The 17,239-nt window shown below is 31.8% G+C and overlaps 5 protein-coding genes across 6 annotated transcripts in view; 2 read left to right on the top strand and 3 right to left on the bottom strand.

Moving 5' to 3' along the window:
- The window catches only part of LOC106120157 (unc-112-related protein), a 38,438-nt gene extending 35,798 nt beyond the window's left edge, over positions 1 to 2,640 (bottom strand). Inside the window, exon 1 of the mRNA XM_013315385.1 lies at positions 2,349 to 2,640. Coding sequence (XP_013170839.1) covers positions 2,349 to 2,494 — 146 coding nt within the window. The 5' untranslated portion in view covers positions 2,495 to 2,640. The remainder of the gene's footprint in view (positions 1 to 2,348) is intronic.
- On the top strand, positions 586 to 5,842 carry LOC106120158 (uncharacterized). Of its 2 annotated transcripts, none has more exons than XM_013315387.1 (3): positions 586 to 645; positions 3,776 to 4,783; positions 5,291 to 5,842. In XM_013315387.1, exons 1-3 carry the CDS (start codon positions 588 to 590, stop codon positions 5,647 to 5,649), a joined length of 1,425 nt encoding a protein of 474 aa, XP_013170841.1. In that variant the 5' UTR covers positions 586 to 587; the 3' UTR covers positions 5,650 to 5,842. The 2 variants fall into 2 exon arrangements, with proteins under 2 accessions (XP_013170841.1, XP_013170840.1); XM_013315386.1 differs by lacking the exon at positions 586 to 645 and adding an exon at positions 2,975 to 3,281 and having other exon boundaries at positions 5,291 to 5,840.
- Positions 5,843 to 6,297: 455 nt separating this feature from the next.
- On the top strand, positions 6,298 to 7,474 carry ClpP (Caseinolytic protease proteolytic subunit). Its single transcript, XM_013315087.1, has one exon. The coding sequence runs from the start codon at positions 6,549 to 6,551 to the stop codon at positions 7,296 to 7,298; it is 750 nt and encodes a 249-aa protein (XP_013170541.1). The 5' UTR covers positions 6,298 to 6,548; the 3' UTR covers positions 7,299 to 7,474.
- Positions 7,475 to 7,708: 234 nt separating this feature from the next.
- Positions 7,709 to 9,553, bottom strand: LOC106120075 (chymotrypsin-like). Its single transcript, XM_013315247.1, has 4 exons — positions 9,282 to 9,553; positions 8,892 to 9,083; positions 8,516 to 8,654; positions 7,709 to 7,824 (listed from the first exon to the last, which is right to left on the bottom strand). The coding sequence occupies exons 1-4, from the start codon at positions 9,486 to 9,488 to the stop codon at positions 7,802 to 7,804; spliced, it is 561 nt and encodes a 186-aa protein (XP_013170701.1). The 5' UTR covers positions 9,489 to 9,553; the 3' UTR covers positions 7,709 to 7,801.
- Positions 9,554 to 10,765: 1,212 nt separating this feature from the next.
- Positions 10,766 to 13,179, bottom strand: LOC106120074 (chymotrypsin-like). The gene is made up of 4 exons (XM_013315246.1): positions 12,816 to 13,179; positions 11,825 to 12,016; positions 11,533 to 11,672; positions 10,766 to 10,939 (listed from the first exon to the last, which is right to left on the bottom strand). The coding sequence occupies exons 1-4, from the start codon at positions 13,086 to 13,088 to the stop codon at positions 10,783 to 10,785; spliced, it is 762 nt and encodes a 253-aa protein (XP_013170700.1). The 5' UTR covers positions 13,089 to 13,179; the 3' UTR covers positions 10,766 to 10,782.
- Between the last annotated feature and the right edge of the window lie 4,060 nt (positions 13,180 to 17,239).

Genomic DNA, 17,239 nt, shown 5'->3' with positions numbered 1-17,239 from the left:
GAATTGGTTGCTTAATCTTGGAATAGGACGACAGAAGGCATCGTTTACATTATCTCATTATGTCGTTATGGCAGCCGACAGTCTGCGAAAAAACCCATATACAATGCCTCTCTATTTAGATTTCAGATAAGATATTCCTATTTGCAATTACGTAACGCAAGCGTCGAATTCTTTAGATTAATATTTGAATCGCTTATCTATACAAAGACCTTCAAATTATTTTCAATGTTATTTAACATACTTGTTACTAAATATATCACAATACGTATATTTTTCTATTACATCTTACTTTTAACTTCGGGAATATTAATCAGGTTAAATTCAATCATATAATGTGTGTAATTTTGTAATCCTTGGTTAGTTATTCATTTATTTTATTTTAAACTCACATAACACGAAACAATAGGCATAAAAATCGTTTTTTTTAAATTCTACTATATATTGTTGACTTAAGCATATACAAGAGAAATTTCTTTTACATTTCGGTAAAACATTCGGCTAGGTTACCATAAATCTAGGCCTAATTGAAAATGTTTTCGTCAAACATAAATACGAAACATACTCGTACGTGTTATAGTGAATAATTCATGACAGTGGGCGAATATTGCCGCCATTTTGAAAGTTATCTCGCCGCGCTGCGCGTAGGTGAGAATTTTAATATTGTTTACGTAAACTTAAACATATATTTACTAAGATTCTTCAGTTAAATATGTAGTACGATGTAACGAAATGAATCATTAAAGCGGTAAATCTGCGTGTGCGCATCAAAATAAGTATGAGCCGTCTTTTAAGAATCATTAACGATCGGATTGCATTTAAATTTTGCGTACGTCGTTGTTATAAATATAAGATTATAAATAAATAAAAATAATTTACTAATACATAGTAATAACAATAAAAAAAAGTAAAACATAACGTCTATTTTTAATATGACTGAGAAAAGTATTATAGAATAAGGAGTTTCGTAACAGTTATTGTTTTAAACAAGCTATGTAGTAATATAAGACTTAATTTTTGAATACATTCCCTTTATATAAATAATCGACAGTTCATCCTCACGTACGAAAACGTAAAAACTTGTTTAACATACTTTCCGCGAAGGACGCGTGCCTGAATGTGAATACGCGCTATCTCCCTCGCGCAATTTGCTGTTCCTTACATCAACTGGTATTACTCGATTGCTTTTATTACCAATGAAACCAGTTAAGGCAAGAGATGCTCTAATGGATTTTAATGCATGGATAAATGCAAAATAAAAGCTTATCAAAATGAAATAAAAAAAATTGCTGCGTAAACCTTTACAGCATACAAATGTCACATTCCGTAAATAGCAATCATTGTATTACTTCAAATTTAATCAGTTTGTATTTTTTTGTCATTGAAATGAAGTAAAATTGTTGCATGGGTTTATTTATGAATTTTACAAGTTTTAGTGTAAAATTGATTACAATATTTACGCTTTCATTGCAAATAAGGAAAAGTTGATAATAAGTACTCGGAATACCATTTTTCTTAAGAATGTTGTTACATTAATATTAGTATATACACATATTAGTATATAACATATGTTCATCTAGTGTCTTTTATACTAACACTATTTACCTTTGATTTCAGACATCATAACCTCTGTACATAACATATTGTCATCCGTGTCATTATGTTTCATAACACAGAAATTTTGTAAATGGAGATTTTTGTCTCAAAAACCCACAATAGCTATGCAATGTTAGCATTTTATTCAGTATGTGAGACAACCAAGACATATAACCATTTTTCAAAATGCACGAGTTTACTGCTTTTTGTTTAATATTTTTTTTTTATCAAATAATATCTAAACAGAAAAATATATTCTTGCCAATGAGTAACACATCAATTGCAGTTACAGTAAAGTTATTTGATAAAAACATGTTTGGTTTAAACATTTAAACCATTAGAATAAATAATAATGATCTAATTTCCAGTCTTGATTCTTTCGTGCAAATGCACCCAATTATACATTTTTTTTTTGTGATATCACTATAAAGGTAAAATTTGACAATATAAGGACAAGATTGATAGAAAAAAATTTGGCTTAATAAATTTATTTTTACCTAAATGGAGGAATCAAGACAATGCTGAAAGCTGTTTTTTACCTTGTCAATAGATCTTTTCTAATGTTAAACTAAGGTTTATATGAAATAGGTGAAAAACTCAAGCACACATAAAACTCCATAAAAGGTAAACATGACTCAGCAATGAAGATGGTTGTGGGAAGAAATTCAACGATATTTTGGAAATCATATCTGATAACTATATCTGAAACTTTCAGCACATTACAATTAAATAAGAAAACGTGTTTTTATCATTACTTACCGAAGCTTTCTGTAAGTTTAAGCATAACTCCGCCGATGTGCATGTCTCCTTTTACGACCATGGTCCTCTTTTCGTTCAAGTCCGTAACGTAAATTGTGAGGTTCCATGATCCGTCACCAACAACTTCTCCGTCTGCGAGCATTTTTCACGAGTTCTTGTACACCTTACACTTTGAAATGTCACTTCCGATGGAGCATCGCGACTGCAAGCAATATTATAAGCAAGACTAAGCAATACCGAGCAAGGCGACCGAATGTTTTGCTGATCTTTGCTCGACTAACCATAGACCACCATCGGTAGCTGCCTGATTGGCTGATTGACTTGACAGCAATAGATAATGCGTTTGGTTTTCAGTTTTGCCATAATGCAGCAAAGGCAAATTCGATCGTAGAGTTAAAAATACCTTAAATAAGATAAAGTCTTAATATCTTTAATTACTCAGCAACTAACAACTTTTTTAACTGAAAATTGTAATTAAGACGAAAAAATCTAAAGGTGGTCCTAGGATAAATTCAGAAAATTAACTAATGCCTGGTGTGTCCATCAACACTTTTGTCTTTTATGTTGAAGAAAAGAAACTGATCCTTGCTGACAATTTTGGTGACAGGACAGCAGGACAATGACAGTTGACAAGTGAAGTGATTTAGGGACGTATGATATTATGCCAAATCTGATGTTCTTATTCCATATTTTTGGTTAAACTTGTTAAACTTTGTTGATCAAACTTTTTTAAGTTGCATTTCGCAGTTGCATTTAGTGTTGTGTTTTGTTGAATATAACGCAAAGATTTAGTAATAGTTTGTTAAAAGTGTTTTTGATATGTACTGCAAGCTTTGTTTTTAAATTCAAATTATTGTGATAATTATTTATGACAAGCAAACGCGGTAAATCTTCAAATGAAATGGTTGTGCCACGGAATAAAAACAAAAGTAATTTTATGTGTATTTTATTCATTATTCAAATAACTCAATAAAAAAATTCCAAGCTAATTACAGTAATTTTAATGGTCCGATGGGCACGATTTTGTTAGTCTTGAGATAGTAAATAGGCAAACAAGCAACTCAAACCACTTAACATTCATTGACAATCGTTTAACAATAAAATCTATCTTCTACATTTACATTCATGACTTATTTACATCACATTGTTCAGTATGGTCTACAATATCGTGTATGAGACAGCTGTTGCACCTCACTACCCATATCAATCTTTAGTATACAGTTTAGGTGTATTACATATTAAAGCTAAATGGATGGTACCCTATTATGATATATTAATTTAAATATTTTTGATTTTATAACATGTATACAGTTGATCTGTATCATCTCCTTTATCTCCATTTCCACTTATTTTACGTACATAAGGCATTAACTCCAAGACTTTGGCACTTACAAGAACTAAGTTTTAAACTTTTTCTTTGCAGTACTCTGCTCAACACCAGAACACAGAAATGATTCCCCATCAAGAGACAGTGATTCATTGTGTGATTCAGATTCTGCCAGTCCAGTCCCATTTCTATGTACACAGGATGGTACTGAAGGAGAAACTGATGTAATATGGAACCATTATACACCAAAGTCAGGAAACAGGGCACATTTTAAGAACACAACACCACTAAGTAGAAGATCTAAAAAATCCTTAAGACCTAAAGTATTAGAAAAACCATTACCTAGAAGAAGAGCAATAAGACCATCACAAAAGAAAAATGCACTCCTACAAGAACTTCTAGAATTAAATCAGAACTTGCATGAAATAATAGGTAATAAGGCAGAAAAAAATTCAATTCCGGAAAGAGATGACTCTGAAGATGACATATTTATAGATATACAAGAGTTTTCTCCAAAAAGTGGTCTAAGAAGTAATACTTGTTTAAGAAAAAATCTTTTAAGTTCAAGGTTTTCTAAACCGGAACCTGAAGTCGGTTTAGATTCGGACGATTCAATGAATGAATGTTTATTGAAAGCAACTCAGGTTGTTGAAGAGAATTTATTAAAAGATGATATGAAGCCAAAAAATGATGTTGCCAGTAACAAAAATAAATGTACAAATTCATCATTTATCAAAATAGACCAAGATTCTATGGATGCAATACTTAACAGTATTAAATTTGAATCACCATGTGCAAAACGGGTTAAAAAGTGTAATTCACCGCAACTTGTAAATGATTCATTTGATGGATTTGTTGGTAATTTAAATGATAGTGCTTTAGAAAGACTTACACAAATGCCAACAAAACCTAGGACTACACATGAACCAAAGACTAAGAAAACAAATGAATTATATTTAGATTTTAATGGTTCATTTTCTAAATCATTTAGTCGTCATAGTTCTATGCCAGAATCTCCATCTGTACCGCAGCCCAATAAACCATCAACTAGTGGTATGGCTTTTGGAAGATACAGTTCAATGCCAATGGATAAAAATCAAATGGGTAAATTTTATAACAATTCATCTTAAATTCTATAAGCAATTAATAAAATGTGTGTCCATTTGTAATACAAAAAATCATATTTCACAAACATATAGTACATTTGAAAAGTATGGATGGATTGTGTGAAAGAGGAAATGCTTAGGAAGGGGCTAGATTCAGATATTACGGCTGACAGAGATGTTGATGTTGGTTGATGATGATACAGTATGTTTGTACAGTATATTTCTCGTTATAAGCATTGCAAATATGCAATGCTTATAATGAGAAACCAGTTTTTGAATTCTCTGTGTGTCTGTCAGTAAGTCCGCTTGTTCCGGGTAATCTCAAAAACAGTTTAGCTGAATTCAGAAGGACTTGGACAAGAAGGTAACTGATGCGTGCTGGCATATTATATGGGCTACTTTTTTGTTTCATTTTTTAATTTTATTGTGTTGCCAGCGACTACTAGTTAGTAAGTTCAAATGCTTACTTTTTATAAATTAAATAAATATTTTTTTATCCTTATAGATCCAAGTGATTCTCCGATAAGATGTACGCCAGATGAAATTAAGAAGAAACATCAGATGGCTAGAGAAAAATTACTAGCGAAAAGACAGTTACCATTTACATCATTGCCATGTTCAAATACACTACCTTCAATACCAGAAAAAACCTCATCGAATAAGTATAAATTCCAGCCTAAAGTTCCTAGTGAGAAAGCATTTCTGCATTCTAAATTATCTAATAATGTTAAACCTAATTGTAATAACCCACCGGTGTCAAATCAAAGGAGTAATTCTGAAGATATAAAAGCAATCATTGAGAAAAAGAGACAGGAAGCATTAATGAAATTAAGACTGCGTAAGCAGACACAGGCCAAAACATGATTGTCGCATGCAATTATTGTGTTCTATTGATAAGCAATTATTGTTGTTTTTTACGTCACAAGACAAGTAAATATCAAGTGTGTAAGGGGCTTAATTTATATATTTTTTTAATAAGGTATCAGTTTTTGATCCTGCTATGCCATAATATATCTACAATTATTATAAGTGTTTAATGAGAATGTGATTATACTTTTTATTGCATTATCGATTATTACTATGATTTTTATATATAAGCATTAACATTGTAAAATAATAACAGTTGATTCAACATTCCTACATTTTATTTACCCATTTCCATGAATCTTGTTTTTTAAAAGGTAAGAATAAATCCACAGGATTCTTAGTCGTAATACGGTGTTAGTCGGCTCCGTACAATATTAAATACAAGCAAGAACTAAGAACAGACAGGTATGTAGTGTTATAATCATCACCATGTATATTATACTGTAAAATGTGTGTTGATCTCACCATACATTTATATGTTGTACGAAAAGATGAGTTAAAGGAACAAGCCCCACACAATAAAGGTATCTTTACGAACTCAATTATATAAAAAAAAAGTTTTAAAAAAAATCAGCGTCTGTCCGAAAATTATCTTATCTGTGTAAATGATACGCTAAAAGAAAAATAATGTCAGTGTGTCAGCTGGCTGTCAGTGTCAATTTTATTTCGGAAATGTCGAAAACATCAGTATCTCAAAACTTTTTCGAATAATAAAAACAAATTAATTAATATTACCTTAAATTCGTGTAGTTTTATGGAAACATTGAGTTGAGATTAATCATCATTTACGCACTTCGAAAATAAACTGAAGAATACGATTATAAGAATACGTAGAAAGACACGACAAATTGTGACTTAAACAAATTACTATAAAAACTTATGCTAATTTGTATAAAATGGCTTTAAATTATGTTCGCCACATGGTTAAACTTGTATCTACTAACTCTCAAAGAGTTCAATCGAATATACGATACATAAGTTCGACGAATCCAGCACGGCTTGGCATGATACCAATCGTTGTGGAACAAACTGGAAGAGGCGAGAGAGCATACGACATTTACTCAAGACTTTTACGTGAACGGATTATTTGTTTAATGGGTCCTGTAAATGACGAGATTAGTTCATTAATTGTTGCTCAACTTCTTTTCCTTCAGTCTGAATCTAGTAAAAAGCCAGTACATCTCTACATAAACTCTCCGGGTGGGAATGTAACAGCTGGTTTAGGAATATATGATACAATGCAATATATTACTCCTCCTGTAGCTACATGGTGTGTAGGTCAGGCGTGTAGTATGGCATCATTGCTATTGGCAGCCGGAGCACCAGGAATGCGTCATGCATTGCCTAACTCACGTATTATGATACATCAACCATCAGGTGGAGTGAGAGGTCAAGCGACAGACATCCAGATCCAAGCTGAAGAAATATTAAAACTCAAAGCTCAGATTAATTCATTGTACGTAAGACATACGGGTTTAGAATTAGAAAAAGTGCAGTCTTCGATGGAACGTGATCATTTCATGTCTCCCTCTGAAGCTAAAGCATTTGGGTTGATTGATAATGTTCTTGAACATCCTCCATCTCATGCAATGGAGAATGAAGCTGCGGCTGCGACTTCAGGGTCAAATCCTGCCCCCGCTAACTGATTTTCTTAATTGACAATATATATGGACTTATGAAAGATTTCTCACTATGTAAAAATGATGGCTGGGGATTTATAGATTACAAATTTTTTATAAAATTTTTAGATGGTTAAAGCATTGTTTTCAATATGCAAACTATTTCTTCGGAGAGGTTAATATTAATAAAGTAATTGTTAAAAACTGATGTTTTATTGTATGAAAAATAAATATTTCCCAATAAAATTATCTATATCTTTTACATCCTGTTAAGCATATCGAATTTATTTGACAAAAATCTGGAATTTTCAACTTTCTACATACATTTTTTATGCTATGTTTTATTGAAACTGAAGTTAAAAGTAAAAATTTGATAAAGAAATATGTTATTATTTTTTAGCCGCAATACATCAATCTTGATTTCTCTTTAATCCAATCGTAGTAGTAAGAGACATTGGTGTAAACAACTAAACCCGGGTAGGTCATAAGACGGTAAGAGACGATCCCAATCTGCTCGTAATTGGCTGTGATTAGAGCACTGCCTGAATCACCTCTGTAAATAAAATAGATTTATGCTTAATAATTACCAGGGATGTCTTTCGAGCATAGTCTAGACTTTAAAATATACCACTTATTAATAAAAGCCTAATGAAAGTTGTAATATTGACAACTAGAGGTCTCCTTTCCGTCAAAGTCTCATCAAAATCGGTGCAGCCGTTTCGGAGATTACCCGAAACAAAAGCGGTCTTGCGGACAGACAGATAAAATTTTTAAAAAATGTTTTTTTTTCTGTATTACATACATACTTCAATTTTATAAATATTTATGAATTGAATTCGCCAAACTTTGCCCACGGATTCCGGCAAAATAGAAATGATTTTATTTTGCGGTCAGTGGAGCACGTACGCTGCCCGTTCAATCCACAGATCCATATTTTCATGTTTACGTAGTTTTATTCCGAACGTGCGGGTTAGCCCGCAAAAGGAACTTTGCCCATTATTTGTTCCAATTCCATTTTTAAGGGTAAAATTTTTGTAATATAATGCTACAAATTATATGTAGTCTATAATACTCAGAAACTAGCATACTAATAGCGAAAGAAATTTTAGAAGCTATCTAGTTGTTTTTGAGTTCATTCGTTACCAAACATACTAAATACAAATCTTTATAAATGTAAAAAAGGCATAGCTGCCGATAAATAATTTTTAGTTTTGTTAATATTAAAGTTTGATGTACTTACTTACTTGGTCGCGGATGTTCCTTGCTTGTGCTTCCCGCGCACATCATGCCTGGTTTCAATTTGCCGAGTTTGGTACAAGTTTTCTCGGACCTCACTTTCTGGTTCGCCCATTTCAATGTATCGGTACCTCTTTCTGGTTCATCCTAAATGAGTTTTTTAATTTTTTTATAGACTAGTAATATTTATGCATTTTGGCTGAATGAGAGTGACTTGTGACTCTACTATTAGTGAAAAAAATATAACCACACCTATTCTTTGTAGGTAATAAAAAGTTAATTCTGAATTAAGCATATTTCTTTGAATTGAAGTTTTGCAGATAATATTATGTTACAAAAATGGCAAATATACTGAATGTTTTAAAATGTATAATTTATACGTACACTTATTGCCCCCCACCCCGCCACAACAGCGCTAAGACCGTAATTTGATTGTTTTACAAGTATGACTCTTTTAATTTTTTTACCTAATGGTAAATCTTCGGACAGCATTACTAACCCTATATCGCTATTGACATTTCTGTCAGAATATTTATCGTGAATTAATAATTTCTTAACAGCTCTATTCACGTTTGTCTGTAACAAATGAATTATTAATATTATATGTAATATTAATTCGTATTTATTATGTTATAATGTTTATCTGTATGCTTCCATTTATAACCCAAACCGAATCTAACATAAAGAGACCTAACTAACCTATTTTCATTTGGGTCAAGATTTGGCGCGAACGTGACACATGTCTTTTGCTTCTTCGTTAATTAGTAATATTACCTGTTTAATATTCTCGTGACCAGCAAATGCATCGATTTTGGGTTTAGTATTAGCACAAAACAAACAGTGGGCAGCGGTAAGAAGTATTTTCTGATTAACAACAGACGAGCCACAAATCCATTTTCCATGACAGTCCACGACTAAAAAAACGCAATGTGGATATTGCTTTATTTTAGCGAAATCTCCATTAACTACAAAAGGTTCCATTTTTTTGTTCGAAGATCTTGCTATTTTATATAAAAATAATGTTGCAATTATTAAATTTTTTAATCCACGCATCGTATGTTGGATTTCTTTTGTTCAAATTTATAACGCACTAAAGTTTCGTTAATTAGTCAATTTAACGCAATAAGCTAATGACTGAGTTAATTAAGATAAAGTTATGCATTAAGTACAATGTTTTGTGAAAAATTGAGACAATTTATTGCGTCAGAACTTTTTAATATCCAATAAAAATTAACAGTTCCGACCTAGTAACACATTTTATGAGTATTGAATATTCTGCATTCTTATTTAAACTAAAAATCACACGTGCAAAATATCAGCCTACAATTTAATTATTTAAATTCAACAGTTGGTATCATCGAAAAATTATATCAATTTTAAAATTATTCGTGCATTTTTTTTTAAACTTTACAAGTATAGCAACCGCTAAGCCCAATATATTATTTTCATATTTATGACAATAAAAATGTAAGATGGTTAAAGATTGATCGCTCCGGTGATTGATATTTATTTATAGTATATATTTCATATATGTACTATACATATGTATTTGAAATGGCCCCGAGTTCCTGGCGTCCTTTAAATGAGACAGAGGTGCGAAGAATCCCCAGGCGAAAAAACATTGTTGGTCGCAGAAAAAAGTCCTGGGTTGCGCAACATCCGAGAGTTGGCAGTGGTTGCGACTGCCGCCCAATTATTGCCTCGCAAGAGACAAGAGAAAATAAGGAGAACTGATTGCCGACCTTTAGTCGGAGAGGCACCTCAAGAAGAAGGAGAAGATAGTACATAGAGGTTTTTTTTATTATTTGTAAAGCTCGCATTTTTGAAGCCTACGCATAATCATATTTCGTCTGATAAAATGATTGACATATGTACATATGTGTTTTTGGTATTATTAAAATGATTTTGGCATCAGAACTGTTTGATTAAAAGAAATTAATCTAGAAAAAAAAACTATTTAAATTATTAATACTTTATCTCTGATCTGGGACTCAGACGGAAAGGTTCCTACTAGCTACTAGCTATCGCCCGCGACTCCGTACACCCGGAATAAAAGAAAAACATAATTAGTAGCCAATGTGTTCTTCCAGAGTATGTTCTATATATGCCAAATTACATCGAAATCCGTTCAGCTTATAGATACCTTCAAACAATCCATCCATCTAAACATTCGCATTTATAATATTAGTAAGAAGTATTCCTTAAGTAAAACCATGTTTTTTTTAAATAAAACAATGTATTTATTTAGTGAATTTTATTAATATTCCAAGAATTATTAGCTACAATGTAGAGAAATGGATTTAGTTTTAATCCAAAAGTAATAGTGAGAGACGTTGGTATAGATGGGCATTTCGGGATATTCGGAAAATATATACGATACTAAGCCAATTTGCTGCATATCCTTAGTAATGAGTGCACTGCCTGAATCTCCACTGAAAATATAAAACATATTATAATCACCAAAAAATATGAAAAAAAGTTACTACTCTTAGGAAGAAAATCCGACACTGTGCCGGTGTACTGCCGCAACACTAGCATTACTAAAACGTCGACCTTTATGTTCCCTCACTGATAATTTTGACACTTGACTTTGTAATAAAAGCACGCCATTCCCGCTAATGCTTGGTGAGAAACCTCAGAATTAGAAGTAACACATATGGTAAGTAAATTTGACTATAGAATTAAAAACATATATCTGCTTATTTACTTTTGAGTATTGTTTTACCATTTCATTCCTTAAAGGTCCATTGGTCCGCGTGGGACGCATTAAACGGATTTGTTTTATCTTACTGCGGTCGACGCGTATTATGTACGCAGTATTGTGTAATATCATACTAAGCAATACTAAAATCCGTTGCAGGCTATACGTAATGGACGCGTACCCTAAGAGTACGGACTGGTAAAACGGACCGTTATACAAAAATTAGCATCATTATTTAGGACTTATGTTGCTTTGTTTTTCATTATTCGTATGCAATGCGGGCGGCGTGGCGCAGGACGTGTGGCATTTCTCTAAGTTACTTACGACGCAGGGCTGGTGTTTTTCTCAGGACTTTTGGCGCACATCATGCCGCTATACATGCCGCCGAAGCGAGCACACAACCGCGGCGACATTACTCTCTGCAGGGCTCTTTTCAAATATATCGAATCTTTATTTGTAACTCTCTAAAAATTAATATACACATTAGGAGACTTGTAACTCGATAGCCATTGCCCGCACACTAAAATGGTGAATATCAAATTGGCACAAAATACTGTCTCTAATAGCCAGTCCATATATAGAAGACAATGCATCAATTTAATGAAAAAATGCTTACATTGACGATGCCCCATCCAGCAACACTGGCAATTTCACTGGGCGAATGCCATTTTCTGATCGTCACTCGCTGTATGTATTTACCAAGAGGTAAACTCTTTACTAGATAGAGCAGTGCTATATCATTGGCCATAGATTGGTCATCGAAATTCTCGTGCATTAATATCTTATTTACAGTCCTCATAACTTTAACCTGCAATTTATATGTTTCACAATTAAATAAATATAATTATAACTTTGTTATTTACAAACATACGAATACGAGGACCTAGGCACTATCAATTTCATCGTGAGACTTCTGTAAATGAGTTTCTACTGTATCGTTATCTCTTTCCATCTCTATAAATAAGACAGAGACGCTCATATGTGTCTACGTTATTGTAGACAAAACTAAAATTGTGGTATTTGATGGATCGACCATTTTATGAATATTTTTGCCGTGGTATTCATATTGTAATTCAATGTAAATTAAAAAATATTAAAAACTTCGTAAGCAATCTTGAATGGCGCCTAGTGAAGCGGGTCACTGATACTTGATGACCACGACCAGTCTAAAAAGACTGAAAAGACGAAGAAGAAGAAACAAGTTTACCCTCATAAGCCTGTAATCACAGACTAATTAAAAACGACGTGTTTTTATAATCAATTTGAGCACTAAATTTTTCCAAAATAAATCCACAGACAATAAATAAAATCAGCCAGTAAAATATAATATGTAAATAGTAACTGTCAGCCGCGACTCGCGTCGGAATTAAAAAAAAATAATAGGTAGTATGTGTTCTTCCAGACTGTTCTACATCTATGCCAAATTTCAGCGGATCCGTTGAGGCGCTGTGACCTTCAAACAAACATCCATTCGCATTTACTAAGATAGTTTCTCATTTATATTAAATTGGTCTATACCACTATTTATATGTCTTCTAAACTATCAAGGTCATAGTAATACAATTAACATATTAAAGATATTATAATTCAGAACAAAAAACATGTACCTTACTAAGGTTTTCATGTCCAGCGTAACCTTCTATTTTCCATTGTCTTTTGCAACCGGTGATACAGTGTGCTGCTGTTAATAATATCCTTTGATTCAATATCGATGACCCACATATCCAAGTAGACATGCAATCTATATTCAAGAATACTGAATGAGGGAAATGAGTTATATCAGTAAAATCACCCCCTATAACATATGGCTCCATAGTATTGTTACTTCGTGCATAAGTAATACACATAAATAAAACGAAATTCCGCGTAAACTTCAACATTATTACGAATGTTTGACATTTCGTTTGTTTTGGTACTAAATTTACGATCGTTGTACGTATGTATTTGTGATTCGAAGCTCGATTTAATGCCTCTTTATTACTGTATCGATAGGCACTATTAAATTATAATTGTTTCTTTGATAAGGTTTTAAATGGTAAGAAATAATCGTAGATTTCTATTTACTGAAATTATTTACTCAATTAACAATGTTTATTTGTTTAGAAAGGTAAGATTGCATTATTTTTATATTATCGTACTAAGTCAGAGAACAAATTTAATTTGCCTTTTTTTCGTAAACTAGCTGTGACCCGAGATTCCGTACGCGCAGAATTAAAAAACATAACTAACCTATGTGTTCGTCCAGACTTAGTTCTCGTGTCAAAAGTTCATTAAAATCCGTTCAGCCGTTTCGGAGATACCTTTAAGCAAACATCCATCTAAACATTCGCATTTATAATATTAGTATGATTATTTTTAGTATTTGTCTTGAATTTCATATTTTCCTTAGTTTTAAGGGTTCCGAAAGAAAAAGAATGGAACCCTTATAGGGTTTTATGTTGTTCGTCCGTCTGTCTGTCAAGACCCTTTTCTCAGGAACGTGTAAAGGTAGGTAGAATTTATTTTTAATGATTTACCTTCTCTAATTACAGAGTTGTTAAGATTTAATATATCTTCGATATTTCGGTTCATTAGATGAGATCGCAAATTTCAATAAAATTACTTAAATTCTTGCTATAAATTTTCTTCGACCCGCCGACTAAAGTTCATTAATTAAATTTACTCTGAAATTCTCAACTTTCAGTATTTCGTTTCACAATTGTTAAAAACATTTATATTTAGAGTTTAATTTATCCGTGAATCTAATATAAAATTATCATGTCACAATGTTAGTTACTATACGTATACGGCTTGACCGATTTTTATGAAATATTTTATTCATATTCAAGAGATTTGAAAATTGGCTATTTTAATCTAACCTATTTTTAATCTGGCTCAGACGAAGTGTAGGAATATAGTTTGGCAAAGAAAAAAATATACGAAATAAATTTCTTAATTAATTAATTGTATACACTATTTTTATGTAAAAGGATTCCGGCAATGATAGTCAACGGTAAAATTATACAGTATACCAAACACAAATGAAGAGATAGATAAATATCAAGCAAATATGTGATAAAAAGAATTCCAGTTCCAAAAGAATTCTATTACATTCATATGGAATCCTAACCAATACTAATAAGTATTCTTAGAACGTCTGATATAGCTCGGTAATGGATTTCGTGACATCTCCAGAGGGCGTTGATGTCGCTCAAATGTCACTTGTCTGACAACACTTTTTACGAGCCTGACGAAGGTCCTACGAGGGCTTATATTTTATATTTATATTTTAACTAGCTGTTGCCCGCGACTCCGTCCGCCCGGAATGACAATAACTTAATTAGTAGTCCATGTGTTCTTCCAGATTATGTTCTACATCTATGGCAAATTTCAGCAAGATCCATACAGTCATTCTGGAGATATCTTCAAAGTAACATCCATCCAAATATTCGCATTTATAATATTAGTAAGAAGTAAGATGTAAATAGACAAGACATAGTTCCTAAAAGAATTATTACTAATGAAAGTGACCTCATTTATTACACTCTATGGAAGAATACGAATCTTATGATACCTTAATTATCAAAATTTGTCCAGTCATTAACAGTTTAAAATGAAAAAAGAAAAAAAAGACATCCCATCCTCATACCATATTAAAAATCGGCAAACCAACAATATTTATCACTCAAATGGCTTTACGTATCAAACAAATTATATAAACTAGCTGCCGCCCGCCACCACGTCTGCGCGAAATGACAAAAACTTAATTAGTAGCCTATGTTTTCTTCCAGATTTTGTTGTACATCTCACATTTCAGCGATATCTGTGCAGCCATTTTGCAGATACTTTCAAACAAACATTCATACAAACATTCGCATTTATAATATTAGTAAGATATCGTGGTCCTACAAATAGAGAATACGTCATTTAACTATAATATCTTAGTATGTCGACATACAGAATATATTGAAATAGTAAGGGAAAGTAATATTACTATTATTACAAGTTATGTGGGAAGATGTCAAGGTCAGGCGGTAAGATGAGTCTAGCGTAATTTTATAAGTATGATTTTCGACCCTGAATAATATAGAATTTTATTCATATTTTCCCAACTGTATTCATATTAAGAATTTTGGTATCGTTATTATCAAAATAAGAACATATATTGCTAGTTATTTAAGTTAATAAAACTAATTAATTAAACTACCAAAATAATACTATAAACTATATACTAAAACTAAACCAAACTAAAAATAAAACTAAATAATATAAAAAATCGACCCCAAATCGCTGCGGTCGCACGGTAGGGTTCCCAAGAGGCTGGCGGCATTTCCCCGTTGGATGGCCAGGCTCAACCTTTGGCCGAAATGCGCGCCAGCCCTTGGATCCCCTGAGGCGTCGATGAGGCGTGCGGAATTCTCCTTAAACAGGCGACGGGCTTCCGCACCCCAAGGCCCCAAGGTTTCCACGGCAAAAGGCGCAAATATATACGGATCAACTTATTTATGCTATGAAATCATTTTTAAATCCATATTCAAGTAAACTGTACAATAAACTTTACTTTTAGTGTGAGTTTTCATTATTGCAAAACTTGTATTTAAACATAGCTCTATTTCTTTTTGAAAAAAAAAACAAAGACGAATTTACGTCTCGAATACAACTATCATAGCAATGGGATTTCACTGTTAAATATAAATATTTTTGTCGTGGGATTCACCACAGATAATATATTTTCAGTATTTCAATCATTTTCTACGATTGAATTAAATTTATCTGTTAAAAGCATCATTAAATTCAACATATAAATGATTATGTACACTCAAGTTTTCCATTTGAATTTAAATTAGCATTTTAAATGTACATTTACATGCAAATGAGTTTTACTTGGCTTAAGAACTTTGAAGAGCAAATTAATTCTAGACGGCTTTTATTGTATTTTCCATTTGCTTTTTAATTAATTCAACACGTTTGTAGATATTGTATTTCTGAAGTCGTTATTTTTAAAACCATGCATGAATTAATAGACAATTATTTTTTTTCTATTTCATTTCCGTACCTTAAGATGACAGAAATTGCGGTATTAATATCTGTGATATTTACAATTGTATGGATGCAAGAGACACTTAGGTTCCTACAGAGACACTTGCCATGATACAGACACTTCGATGCAGCTGACTGTACACTTAATGTACTGTCAGCTGCATTAATATGTATACAATGCGAAGCTTCTATACACTTTTGCATTGTATGCATCCATCCGAAAACGTGTCTAAAAGTTTTGTAAATGCATAGATATTTATGCAGCCGACTGTACCTTATAGTTGTTGAAGTTAAATTAGTCTTTTATGGTACTAGTCATGTGCCAATGAAAATACATTTTTAACGCTAGTTTAGATATGGTAATTAATTAATTTTCGCATTATTTCAAATTATAGGGATTAAAACCTTTTTTTTGTAAATCATAAATCTACGGAGTTTTTATTCAATCGACTTATAAAATTACTTGTTTATTAAATAAATTTCTTATATAAAATTTATGTATTTTTGAGTACTAACAATATGAATTATATATTATGTAGGGTAGGAATATAAAATGTAAAAACATCATTTAATTCAAATACAACATCAAATCACATTATATTTTCTATAATAATACATAATAGATTCTTTCTTTTTATATATGAATTTATGTTCTTAACAATTATATGGTTGTAATCGTATGCCGTAGAAATAAATTTCCTAGGACTAATACTTCTAGGAAATTTCCATTTTAAAACATATAAATGATATTCCAAATTGTCATGTGACTTATATATGTTTAAAGATATAATGAAATCCCTTTTTTTATGAAAATAGTATCAATGAGTTTTAATGCATTTAAAACTGATTTCTATATTTTTAAATATTTTAATACAACTATGGTAGCAATATTTTTTATTAATAATCCTTTTAACTCTGATACGTTCATTTTTTTTATATTTTGTTCAAACGGACTTAATTATGCTGGGTAAATTAAGTCCGTTTGAATTATCAACAAAAAATATTTAAAAAA

This window comes from Papilio xuthus, unplaced genomic scaffold (assembly GCF_000836235.2).
Source record: "Papilio xuthus unplaced genomic scaffold, Pxut_1.1 DF826961.1, whole genome shotgun sequence".
Lineage (NCBI taxonomy): Eukaryota > Metazoa > Arthropoda > Insecta > Lepidoptera > Papilionidae > Papilio > Papilio xuthus.
Note: the sequence above shows the minus strand (reverse complement) of the source record. Positions and strands in the feature narration are given on the sequence as shown.